Source organism: Mustela nigripes, chromosome X (assembly GCF_022355385.1).
Source record: "Mustela nigripes isolate SB6536 chromosome X, MUSNIG.SB6536, whole genome shotgun sequence".
Lineage (NCBI taxonomy): Eukaryota > Metazoa > Chordata > Mammalia > Carnivora > Mustelidae > Mustela > Mustela nigripes.
Window position 1 is genome coordinate 13,582,213 of NC_081575.1, and position 13,138 is coordinate 13,595,350.

General features: G+C 41.3%; 1 protein-coding gene across 1 annotated transcript; it reads right to left on the minus strand.

Moving 5' to 3' along the window:
* Positions 1–765: 765 nt before the first annotated feature.
* On the minus strand, positions 766–1,854 carry LOC132007705 (putative MAGE domain-containing protein MAGEA13P). Its single transcript, XM_059385971.1, has one exon. The coding sequence runs from the start codon at positions 1,822–1,824 to the stop codon at positions 766–768; it is 1,059 nt and encodes a 352-aa protein (XP_059241954.1). The 5' UTR covers positions 1,825–1,854.
* Between the last annotated feature and the right edge of the window lie 11,284 nt (positions 1,855–13,138).

Genomic DNA, 13,138 nt, shown 5'->3' on the forward strand with positions numbered 1-13,138 from the left:
CAAAGGAGTGGGCTCTGGGTTTTCCCAGGCCAGTGATGAAGTGCTAGTCCCTGGGCACCAGCTCAAAGAAATAGCCCCCTATTCTCTGGAAATCCGGTGAGAACGCATATAGAACACATGGTTTCTTCAGGGAGTTTGGTGGCACCTTCCGTATCTACTGCAGATAGAGATTTCTCTCTGGTTTACCCATGATCCCAAAGGAACTGCTAAAAGCAGTTTTGCATTCTAGACTTTCTCTTACCCGTAAAACGCTTGTAAGAATAAATGACCCAGTGAGCCAGGGCTTTCATTTATTAAGATTTAATTTTTCATGCATTCTTTAGCCAAACAAACAAATCCAAGTACAGATCTTTAATTTTACTACCTAAAAGATTAAATGGGATACAGGAATCCTAGGAGAACCATATTTAGTATTTCCCCCTCTATTTCTTGATCCCATCTATTTTACAGTTGGGCTCTTCCATATTTCTAAGGAAATTCCGCTGTCAGTGCTATACTATCCTCTTCCAGATCAAAAATTAAGATAAAAGTTTCCTAGCAGGTTTTCCAGAAGAGCAAAATTCTTATTCTTAAATCTAATAAACAGCAATAAACATGTGACCGGTATCATTCATGAATCTAGACTCTGAAGCTATAAAACCTTTTAGAAAGAAGAATATTTGAAAACTACTAAAAAGGAATAAAGGTAAAATCTGCAATTCAGTCCTCCACTATTTAGAGCCTTGATTGCCCTCTTCAAACAGAGTGGAGGATCTTCTTCAGACTTCACTTAGGGCGGGAGCAGCTGCCAAGTGGGTCACTGGAACTCTCACTGGCCTTGCCCCCACTATCATTGGTGGCCGCAACTCTGGCCTCCGCTCGCTCTCTTTCATCTCTCAAAGCCTCCTCATACCAGGATGGGAAGGAAGTGGGGTCAGTGCCACTGACCTTGGCAAAATACTGCAGGACTTTCATCTTGCTGGTTTCACTGTGGGCCCTGGGACCCCACAGAAACTCGTAGCGTGGAGGATTGCTGTTGGGCACCTGGCGGTACTCCAGGTACTTTTCCTGCACGAAATCTTTGGTGATCAGCTTCCTGGGCTCCCCATAGATGAAATCCTTCCTCCCAGCTCGCACTCCTATCTTCTTCAGCACCTCCCAGATCCTCTTCTCGGAAGCACGGTTGCCCTCCACAAAGATCACACCCAGGATAAGGATCAGGAGGCCGGTCTTGGGCATGCCCAGGTCATCACTCAGCAACCCATCGTAGGTGAGATCTAGGGTTCTGACAAGCACATAGGAACGGTTGATGGGGTCTCCTTCCTTCACTTCGATGCCGAAGACGATCTCCATGCACTCACAGGCTTTTCTGAAGATCACAGGGAAGTGGCCCTTGTGCTCTTTGAGGACACTCTCCAGCATTTCTGCCTCTGTGATAGGCTCCTTTGTTACATACTTGGCACTCAGGAACTGCACCAATTCAGCCATCTTCTGGTTGAGCGCATCACTGAGCGATGACTCAGGATCTGGTGGAGCCTGGGAGGTGCTCGGAGCCTGGGGGGTGCTCGGACCCTGTTTTGGGCTGCTGGAGCCCTCCTCTGGTTTGCTCGATGGTGTGGCTTTGACCATGGTGGAGGAGCCGGCTTTCTGAGAACTCTTGCGAACACGTGGTTTTCCAGCAGCAGGCACCACCTCTGGGGTGCCCTGGATCGAAGGAGAGAGAGAGGAGGCGGCGGCTTCCTTCCCATTTACGGGAACCGGTGCACCCACTGCGCCCTGAGCTCCCTTCGGGGCCTTAAGGCCTGCTTCAGACTTGCAGCTATGATTCTTCTTACGGCGAGGCATGATGAGTTGTGCTGGGGGCAGCAGGCAGGGGATGGCAACCAACAGGCCTGAGAGAGAGAGGAATAATGCAAGAAACTCAACTTTGTCAGCGGTGACAACAAAAGCCCTCATCTCCCAAACACACCAGGTAAGGAAATGAGGAGGGTAGAGGGGACATCTGTATCTGACAGCCCTGCCTGGGACCTCTCACCGCTGTGAAAGGACAAGTTTCTGTTGGGCCCTCTCCATCCTCTCAGCCTTACCTTCAGGTCCTCACCTTTACACCTGCCAGGGCCTGCAACTCCTATAATCACCGGATATCGGGTCCTTCAACCCAGGCTCTCACTCTCCGAGACCCCCGATTTGGAAATTGAAGGAAGGTCAGCCTGACACTATCTTTCGGGGTCCCCAGGGCTGACAGAAGGGATCCGGATCCATTTCTGTGTAGGTTTCTCTAGGTTCGGGGGGGGGGGGGGGCGTACTCACAACCCTTCCCAAGTACTTGGGTGTTTATTCCTGATGAGGCCCGTACCCTGTCTCCCTTCTGCACACGGGGGAATGAGACCCTCAGGCCAAGGCACCCATCTCCCGGAAACCACCCCCAAAGCAGCACAGACAGTTGGGGGAGATGCCTCTGCCTCACTGCGCTGCCCAGGGCCTCCCGAGGCGGACAACAGGAAGGGTATCTGTGTGTTGCCTTCTGTCTGGAGGGAGATCCCCTCAGCCCTCCACAAGGGTCTTCATCTCACCGCCCAGCTGAGCCTAGGCCTCCTCCCTCCAATGGCTTGAGTTCACGACCCTCAGAAAAAGCCTCATTCAGGGGCGCTTGGGTGGCTCAGGGGATTAAGCCTCTGCCTTCGGCTCGGATCGTGATCCCTGGGTCCTGAAATCGAGCCCCGTGTCAGGGGCCTGCTTCTTCCCCTCTGCCTGCCTCTCTGCCTACTTGTGATTTCTCCCTCTCTGTCAAATAAATTTAAAAAATCGTAAAAAAAAAAAAAAAAAAAAAAAAAGCCTCATTCCTCAGACTCCCCAAGATGGGAGGTCCGGAGACGCCACATCCGGGGCTCTGCGCGCGGCTTCTAAGGCAGACAATGCGCAAGATAGGAATGAGCCGTGATCGCGCCCCTTTGTCCTTATTCTGGGTTTTCTCGCTTTAATTGCCTCCCAGAGCCTGAGACACGTCCCTCGGACGACCAAGTACCCATCCGAGAAAGCCTCATGGCCCTCAGACTCGTAAGATGGACGTCCTGATAGGACACATCTGGGGCCCTGCGAGGGGCCTTCGGGGCAGACAGCAAGGGGCGGGTGGGGGCTTGGGCACCCCCTCTGCGGTGAGGGATCCCCTCAGTCCTTTCTTGGAATCCTCACCTTAGCACCAGCCAGAGCCTGGGCCTCCTTCCTCCGGCAACCTGAATCAGCTTCCTTCAGGAAAAGCCTCGCGTCCCTCAGACCCCCACGATCGACGTCCGGATAAAACACGCACGGGGCGCTGAGCAGAGCATTCTGGGAAGACGCTGGGGGCGGGGAGAGGCGGGGCGGGGCGTGGCCAGAATGCTGGGCCGTGAGGGCCGGATGCTGGGGGTGAAGGAAGGGGAGGAGCAAACCCTCCCGCGAGGTGAGAGTTCCCCTTCGTCCTTCCTCCGAGTCCTCACCTTAACGCCTGGGACACGTCCTTCCGAAGATCTGAGTCCACGCCCCAATGACGAAGCCTCACGTCCCTCAGACGCCTGAGGCGGAAGTTAGTATACGTCACTTCCGGGAACTGCCTGAGGCCTTCCAGGGATGACTTGGGGGCAGGGCGGGATTGAGGGCCCCATCTATCTGGTGAGAGGTCCCCTTGTTCCTCCTAGTTCTTTACTTTGAAAACTGGTGGGGCCTAAGACTCCTCCCTCTGCTGAGGAGAGTCCAGCCCCCTAAGAGTAAATCTCACCTCCCTCAAATTCCCGAAGTTAGGACACGACACATTCCTGTACTCAGCCTGGTGTTTCCCAGGGCTGATAGTAGAGTGGGGTGGCTTCCAATCGCCCGGGATGGGAGAACTCCTGCGTGCTTACCTTGACTCCTTGCACTGGCTGGGCACCCTCTCTCTGTTGAGCTGAGACCTCACCCGTCACGATAAGGCCCTTATCTCACCAAGGTACTAACGAGGCTGGGTCTTAGCATGACAGGCTTGTGTGGGGTCTGTAGGAGCTGACAGTAAAGTCAGGGTAGGTTTCTTTGTGGCTCCCCATATATTATGGGTTGGGGGTTTACACTCAGTCCTCCGCAAGTCCTCCGCAATTAGGCTTCTTCCCGATACGGCCTGTACCCTCTGCCTTCACAAGGTTCCCATCTCCCTGAAATGCCCACCACACAAATGCAGGTGATAGTTGGGTGGTGGTTGATACCTGTTCCTGGGACCTCCCAGGGCTGAAAGCAGGTGTGCGTTTGGGGTGGGTGGCCAATTCAGCCCTCCATAAGGGTCCTCATCTTGATGCCTGGCAGGGCCTGGTATTCCTCCCTCTGCTGACCTGAGCCCTGCCCCTCAGATCAAAGCCCATAACTCCCTGAAAATGTACCCCCTCTCCAGTGGAAGTCAGGGTGTGCCACATCTGGTCGTCATGTTCCAAGGCCTCCCAAGGCTAACAGGCTAGGATGGGTGTGGGGGCCAATCTCTTCTGCGGTGGCAATTCTTAGTTTTCCCTTAGGATCATCACCTTGACTTCTGGCATGTAGTTGGCCTTCTCCCTATATGGACTTGAGCTCTCCCACTTCATTATTTTTTTTAAGATTTTATTTACTAATTAAAGAGAGAGACAGAGGGGGAGAGAGAGAGCAGGAAGGGGGGAAGGCAGAGGGTGAAGCTGAGAGCTTGACGTGGGACTCTATCTTAGGACCCTGAGATCATGACCTGAGCTGAAGGCAGACTCTATCTGAGCCACCCAGGTGCCCTGAGCCCATCCACTTTAAACCAAGAGCGGAGCACAGCATCCAAATTTGTCATCTTGTCACATTCAGGTAAGGCAATAAATTTGTAAATAATTTAAGGACAATTGACAAATTTCTAGTATTCTGAATCCATCAGAAACATTTTATAGTTGTCTCCATAAAGGCCTTGAACATTTTCGTGAAGCTTTTTCTTAGGTAATCTTTGGATTTTCATGCTGTGATGAATGGGATATTTAAAAAAACTCATAATGCATTTATTACCCTACACTTTTTGCATTTTCCTAGAGACAAATCAATTAAAGGTTGCAGTATCAATGAGAGAAAGGGTAGTGTTTTTTATCAAATTTAATTTTTCCAGTTTTATTGAACTGTACTTGACAAATAAAAATTGTATGCATTTAAGGTATATGGTGTAAGGTTTAGATCTGTATTGTGAAATGATTATGACAATTGAGCTAAATAACATATCCATCACCTCACATAGTTACCATTGTGTGTGTGTGTGTGTGTGTGTGTGTGTGTGTGTGTGGTGAGAACACTTCAGGTCAACTCTCTTAGCAAATTTTAAGTGGATAGTAGAATACAGTCAACTGTAGTCACCATGCTGTATATTAGAGCTCCAGAACGTATTCATCCCATATAACTGAACCTTTACACCCTTTTACTGCAATCTCTCCATTTCCCGCACCACCATCCCACTCTACTTTTATGAATTCGACTTTGTTGAATTCCGCATATATTTGAGATCATGCAGTATTTGTCCCTTTCCGCCTGACTTATTACACTTAGATTAATGGCCTCCAGTTTCTTCAATATTGTCACAAAGAGCAAGATTTCCATTTTTTAAAAAAGCTGAATAATATTGCAATGACACAATGGAATAGAATGTTGATTAATTAATGATCTATAATAATATATTAATATATATCACATTTCCATGTATATATATATATACATATATATATATATATATCTCACATTTTTGTACATATCTCACATTTTCTTTATCCATCTGTTAATTAACTGACACTTGGTTATTTCCTTATCTGGGTTCCTGCAAGTAATGCAGCAATGAACATGGAACTCAGATAGCCCTTTCAGATACTGATTTCATTTTCCCTTGGATACATACCCAGAAGTGTGATTGCTAGATTATATGGGAGTCCTATTTTTAATTTGTTGAAAAACCTTCATGCTGTCTTCCATCATGCTTGTACCAATTTACATTACCATTAAGAAAGTGTACAAGAATACCCTTTTCTCCACATCCTTGCCAACCTTTGTTATCTCTTATCTTTTTTGAAAATAGCTATCCTCACAGGTAAAAAGTGGTATCTCATTGTGGTTTTGATTTGGATTTCCCTGATGATTAGTGATGCTGAGCACCTCTTCATATACCTGTGGGCCATTTGTATGTCTTCTTAGGAGAAATGTTTATTCTGGTCCTTAGCACATATTTTTAAATTCAGTTTGTTTTTTGCTATTGAGTTGTTCGTGTTACTTACATATTTTGGGTGTTAACCCTAATTAGATAGATGATTTGCAAGTATTTTCTTCCATTCAGTAAGTTGCCTTTTCACACTGTTGATTGTTTCCTTTGCTTATACAGAAGCTCTTCAGTTTGATGCAATCCCACTTTTCTATTTTTGCTTTTGCTGTCTGTGCTTTGGGTGTCATAAACAAAAAATCATTGCTAAGACCAGTGTCTATTTTTTTCCTAGTAGTTTTAAAGTTTCAGGTCTTACATCTAAGTCTTTAATCCATTTGGAGTTGATTTTTGTGTGCTGTGTGAGATAGAGTTCCAATTTCAGTCTTCTGTATGTGTAGATCTTGTTTTCTCAATCATTTATTGAAGAGATGATCCTTTCCCCATTGTATACTCTGGGAACTCTTGTCCAAGATCGCTTGACTGTAGATGTGTGGACTTATGTCTGATCTCTTCTTTCTGTTTCATTGGTCTGTCTATTTTTCACCATATTGTTTGATTGCTGTAGATTTCTAATGTATTTTGAAAGAAAGAAGTGTAATGCCTCCAGCTTTGTTCTTTTTGCTTATATTTGCTTTGGCTATTCAGGGTCCTTGTGGTTCCATATAAAATTTTAAGACTTTTTTTTTCTATTTCTATAAAGAATGCCTGTGGAATTTTGATAGGGGTTGTATGGACTCTGTAGACCACTTTTGGGTGGATTTTTTTTTTTTTTTGCCAATATCAATTCGTACAATCCATGAACATAGAAGTCTTTACTTTTATCTCTGTGTTCTTTAATTTCCTTCATTGATGTTTTATAATTTTCAGTGTAAAAGTCTTTTACCTCTTTGGTTACATTATTCTTAAATACTTTAATCTTTTTGTTGCTATTGTGAATTGGATTGATTTCTTAATTTCCATTTTCAGTTGTTCATTGTTTATGCATAGAAACACCACTGATTTTTGTGTTAGGTTAGTTAGATCTATAGATAGATCTGATCTATCTATATCTATATATTATATATATATATATAGATATGGTCACTTAGGTCAAAAACTATATATATAAGTTTTTTGGTCTCTGAGTTTTTTTTTTTTGACTCATGAATTATTTATTTAGAAGTGTGTTATTTAATATCCAGATATTTGGGGGATACTCAGACTTCTTGCTATTGCTTTCTGGTTTAATTGCTTTGCAGCTTATGAACATACTTTGTATGATTTCTGTTCTTCTGAATTTATTAAGGTGTGTTTAATGGCTCTGATTTTTTTCTGTCTTGATAAATATTTTATGTCACTTGAGAATATACACTCTGTTGATGTTGGATGGAGTATTTTATAAGTGTCAAGTAGATCAAGTGGATTGATAATACTGTTCAGGTCACCTGTATCCCTACTGATTTTCTGCCTGTTTGATCTATCATCTTCTGACAGAGTAGTATTGAAGTCTTGAAATAGAATAGTGGATTTGTCTATTTCTCCTCTCATCTCTATCAGATTTTGTTTCACATGTTCTGACACTTTGTTTTTAGTCACATATGCATTTAATATCTTCTTGGAGAATTGACTCCTTTTTCAGTATGTAATACCCTTCTGTATCCCTGATAATCCCCCTTGCTCTAAAATCTGCTTCTATGTAATTAATATAGCTACAGTAGCTTTCCTTTGATTATTGCTAGTATGGCATAATTCTTTCCATCCCTTTACTTTAGCCTATCTGAATCTTTGTATTTAATATCAATTTATTATAGACAAACTATGATTGGATATTTTTTCTATCACTTTGGCTATCTGTGTCTTTTAAGTAGTGTATATAGGTCATTCACATCTAAAGTTTTGATATTGTTGGATTAATATTTATCATGTTTGTAACTGTTTTTTATTTATTCCACTTATTTTACATCTCCTTTTTTCTCCTGTTTTCCCTACATTCTTTGATTTTGAATACTTAATATGTTTCCATTTTATCTCCTCTCTTATCACTTAGTACATCAAAGATAACCTTTTACAACCTTACTGAGATATAAATGACATATAACATTGTGTAAGTTTAAGGTAAGCAACATAGTAATTTGATATACACATGTATTGCAAAATGATTACCCCAATAAGGTTAGTTTAAAATGTCCAATAATCATAGCATTACAATTTTTTTGTGTATGTATAAACTTTAATCATCATGCTATATATTATATCCCTAGAACTTATTCATCTTATAACTGGAAGTGTGTAGCCTTTGTCTACCTTCACCCATTTCTACCAACCCCCCACCTCCACCCAGGAAACCACCAATCTATTCTCTGTTTCTGTGAGTTTAGTTTTTTAGATTCTTTTTTTTTTTAAGATTTTATTTATTTATTTGACAGAGAGAGAGAGCTCACAAGTAGGCAAAGAGGCAGGCAGAGAGAGAGGAGGAAGCAGGCTCCCTGCCGAGCAGAGAGCCCGATGCGGGGCTTGATCCCAGGACCCTGGGATCACAACCTGAGCCGAAGGCAGAGGCTTTAACCCACTGAGTCACCCAGGTGTCCCGGTGACACCTGGTTTCTACATGTAAGTGAGATCTTACAGTATTTGTCTTTCTCTGTCTGAACTTATTAAATATATGTCTTTATTTCTTTAATTAGAAGTATTTTTTATTTTCCTTATTTAGTGAGCTCTCCTGGTATATGAAAAATGTGATTTTAAAAATTCAATTGACATTTATTATTCTGGTGAAATATGCCACTGATTTTTTAAAAAATCATTTGCACAAAAGAGATCTTGATATAAAGCAATGGTATGTTTCACCAAAATATATGTTTTTAAAAGTTTTTAACAATTTTCCTAGTTTACCATTACATTTGTAATTCATAAAAGTCTACCTTGAAATAACACTTAACTGCTTCACATGTACTATATATATTTTATTAAAGAGTGTTCCCAATTCCTTCCTATTATCCATTTTTCTTATGCATATACTATAATCATCTAATACATTATTACTAGGCAGTTATCAATTAGATCAATTAAGAATAAGAAAAATAGATCATTTTATTCATTTATTCCTTCTCTACTGCTCTACCTTTCTTTATGTAGATTGAAGGTTTTGACCTATGCTTTTTGCCTTCTGTCTTAAGAACTTCTTTTTAACATTTCTTTCAAGGTGCATGTATAGGCAATGAATACCTTCAGTTGATCTCTGAGGAATTCTTTATTTTTCCTTTCATTTTTGAAGAACAATTTTGCTGGATATGGAATTCTAGGTTGGTGGATTATTTTTTCTTTCAATACTTTAAATGTTTCACTCCATACATTTTTTCTGCATATTTTCTGTAACTTTACTGTCCCCTGTAATTCTTACATCTGTGTATTAGTTTCCTAGGGTTACCATAACGAATTACCACAGACTGGGTATCTTAAAAAAGAAATATAGTATTTTTTATTATTTATTTATTGATATTAATATTTATATCTTGTTTACTCATATTTATTTATTTACTTACTTATTAGAGACTTTATTTATTTATTTGTCAGCAAGGGAGAGTGAGAGCACAAGCAGTGGGAGTGACAGGCAGAGGGAGATGCAGCCTCCCTGCTAAGCAGGGCGCCTGATGCGGGATTTGATCCAGAATCCCAGGATCATGACCTGAGCCAAAGGCATACACTTAAATAATTGAGCCCCCCAGGCATCCTGTATTCTCTATTTTAAATTTACTTATGTATTTTATGGGGGGAGAGGCAGAGGGAAAGAGAGAGAGAATCTTAAGCAAACTCTGCACTGAGTGTGGAGCCCAATGCAGGGCTCTATCTCACAGTCCTGAGATCACAACCTCCGCTAAAACCAAGAGTCAGATGTTTAACCAGCTTTGCCATCCTGATGCCCGCAGAAATATATTCTTTCACAGTTCTAGAGGCCTGAAGTCTGAAATCAAGGTGTTGACAGGACTGCACTTCTTCCCAAGACTCTAGGGAAAAATTCCTCCTTGCTTTTTACATTTTCTCGTGGCTCTAAGCATTCCTTGACTTGGGGCTGCATAATTCAAATATCTGCCCCCATCTTCTCATTACCTTCTCCCCATGTCCCTCCTTTGGGTATTCTGTATATTTTCCTGTTCTTCTAAGGACATTTGTCATTTGATTTAAGGCCTTTCCAGATAACCCAGGATGATCTGATCTTGGTATTCTTTAATTAATTACATTTGCAAATAACTTTTCTTTTGAAGGTTTATTTATTTATTTATTTGAGAGAGTGAAAAAGAGTGCACGTGTGTACATGAGCTGGGGGGAGGGGCAGAGGGAGAGGGAGAGGGAGAAGCAGATTCCCCACTGAGTGTGGAGCCTGATGCCGGTCTCCATCGCCCAACCTGGAGATCATGACCTGAACTGAAACCAAGGGTTGGATGCTTAACCACCCAGGAGCCCCAAGATTTCATTCTTTTTGATGGCTGAGTAAAATTCCATTGTATATATACATACCACCTCTTTTTTATCTGTTCATCAGTCGATGGACATTTGGGCTCTTTCCATAGTTTGGCTATTGTTGATAATGCTACTATAAGCATCAGGGTTCATGTATATCTTCAAATCTGTATTTTTGTGTCCTTTATGTAGATATCCAGTAGCTCAATTGCTGAATCTTAGGGTACTTCTATTTTTAACTTTTTGGGAGACCTCCATACTGTGGCTGCAACAGTTTGCATTCCCACCAACAGTGTATGAGGGTTCCCTTTTATCCCCATTCTCATTAACATCTGTTGTTTACTGTGTTGTTAATTTTAGCCATTCTCACAGGTGTGAGGTAGTGTCTCATCGGGGTTTTGATTTGTATTTCCCTAATGATGAGTGAGGTTGATCATCTTTTCATGTGCCTATTAGCCATCTGTATATCGTCTTTGGAAAAATGTTTATTCACATCTTCTGTTTCTTAACTGGATTATTTGTTTTTTTGGATGTTGAGTTCGATATGTTCTTTATAGATTTTGGATACTAACCCTTTATCAGATATGTTGTTTGCAAATATCTTCTCCCATTCTGTAGGCCGCCTTTTAGTTTTGTTGATTGTTTCCTTCCCTGTGCAGAAGCTTTTTATCTTAATGAAGTCCCAATAGTTCATTTTTACTTTGCTTTCCCTTGCTTCTGGTGACATGTTAGTAAGAAGTTGGTATGGCCGAGATCAGAGAGGTTGCTGCCTGTGTTCTCCTCTAGAATTTTGATGGTTTCCTCTCTCACACTTAGGTCTTTCATCCATTTTGAATTTATATTTGTGTATGGTGTAAGAAAGTGGTCCGTTTCGTTCTTCTGCATGTTGCTGTCCAGTTTTCCCAATACCATTAGATTGTAGTTTCTTGAATGCAAATACTCAGAACAACATTCAGCATGTGAATATCTGCATACTCTCCACCTATGCTGCAGAACACCTAAGTCTGGGTAATACACTTTCTGAGATGAACATAATCCCTCAGGTTTAAAACAATACTAGGCTACTCAGTAGGGCAAGTTTGTTTATTTTTTAAATTTTTTTTAATTTTTATTTTATTTGTTTTAATTTATTTATTTCATTATGTTCAATTAGCCAACATATAGTAGGGCAAGTTTAAATCACTAAAGTCTTGACAGAAACAATTGCCTTGAAGCCTTGAAGGCAGTGCTTTTAGTCTGGAAATAGGAATCTGAGAAGTGCTACATGGACATTGGAAAAATGAGAAGGGTTGGAAAAGTTACCTACAAGTAGCCAAGAAGTGAGTGGTCTTGAAGGCAGACAAGGGAAATTTGTAGGAAAGAAGTGAGATGATTCACATATCTACCGAGACTTAAATATTAAATGTCACATTACCCTGGAGGCATCTTAGGTAAGACATCCAAAATAGTAGGTTATGCTTGCTGAAAGGTGGGAGAGAGCCAGCATGAACCACTGAATGGGATGGCTGTGGTGAAAGGCTTGGAGGAAGCATCCTCTCTCCGCCATATGGGCAGTCAGAATTGAACATGAGATGAGGAAAGGTGAAAGGCCATTTGGGGAAGGCTCTTTAGAGTTGTTTAAAAACGCCCTCTTTCTCCAATTAGAGAGTTTTGTCTTTCAGGATCCTCTTACACTAACTCTCCAAGGTATCAGGAGTGGTGCTTTTTAATGTCTAAGCTGCCCAAGAGTTACTATTGCCGGCGAAATTCCTTGGTGACCAAACAAAGCCTGAGGGTATGGTTCTTCACTGTCCTGGGAGGGGATATATATAGGGAAATGACAAAAATTATGTAGACATTCAGAGAACTAAAACCTTTGTCATGTGGCTCTGGTAAAATACATAATCGGTTTTAGCATGCGCCTGAAAAGGTAGAACTAAAATGTTAATGAATCCATTCCACAGCTTTCATCTTTAAAAACTAAACATCCAATCTGATTGAATTTGGGAAATTTTTAGTATTTCTTCAAATAATTTAAGACAAATAGTTAAGCATATATATAAATCTAAGAACTATGCTTAACAGTGGGAACCATTGTAAATAAAGCTTAGCAGAAGTATATCTCTTTTATCATAAAAATAATGCACTCACCTTGTAATATTTTTAGACAGTTGAAACATGCTTCAAGTATATAATAAAAGCCACATGCATTTCTTTTCCATTTATACCCCTAGAATTTACCACTGTGAATAACTTCTATATATTCTTCCAGAGGAGTTTTATACATATACTAACATTTATATGAAGAATTTTAAATTGTGATAAAATTCTTCTTGGACTTACTATTCTGCATCTTGCTCTTACACTTAACATTGGATCTTGCACATTTTTCCATGTTAATACATATTTGTCTATCTCTTTATTTTCATGGCTGAGTAATAGGACTTTTAGGAATGTTCCAGTTTCTTATATTATAAGTAATATGGTAATAAATATTCTTCTATCTTAGTGTATTTACGTGACAGTTTTTGTAGGATAAATTCCCATAAATGGAATTACTTG

Coding starts and splice junctions, on each gene's coding strand:
- LOC132007705 (XM_059385971.1), bottom strand. CDS start 1,824: ATGCCTCGCCGTAAGAAGAATCATAGCTGCAAGTCTGAAGCAGGCCTT.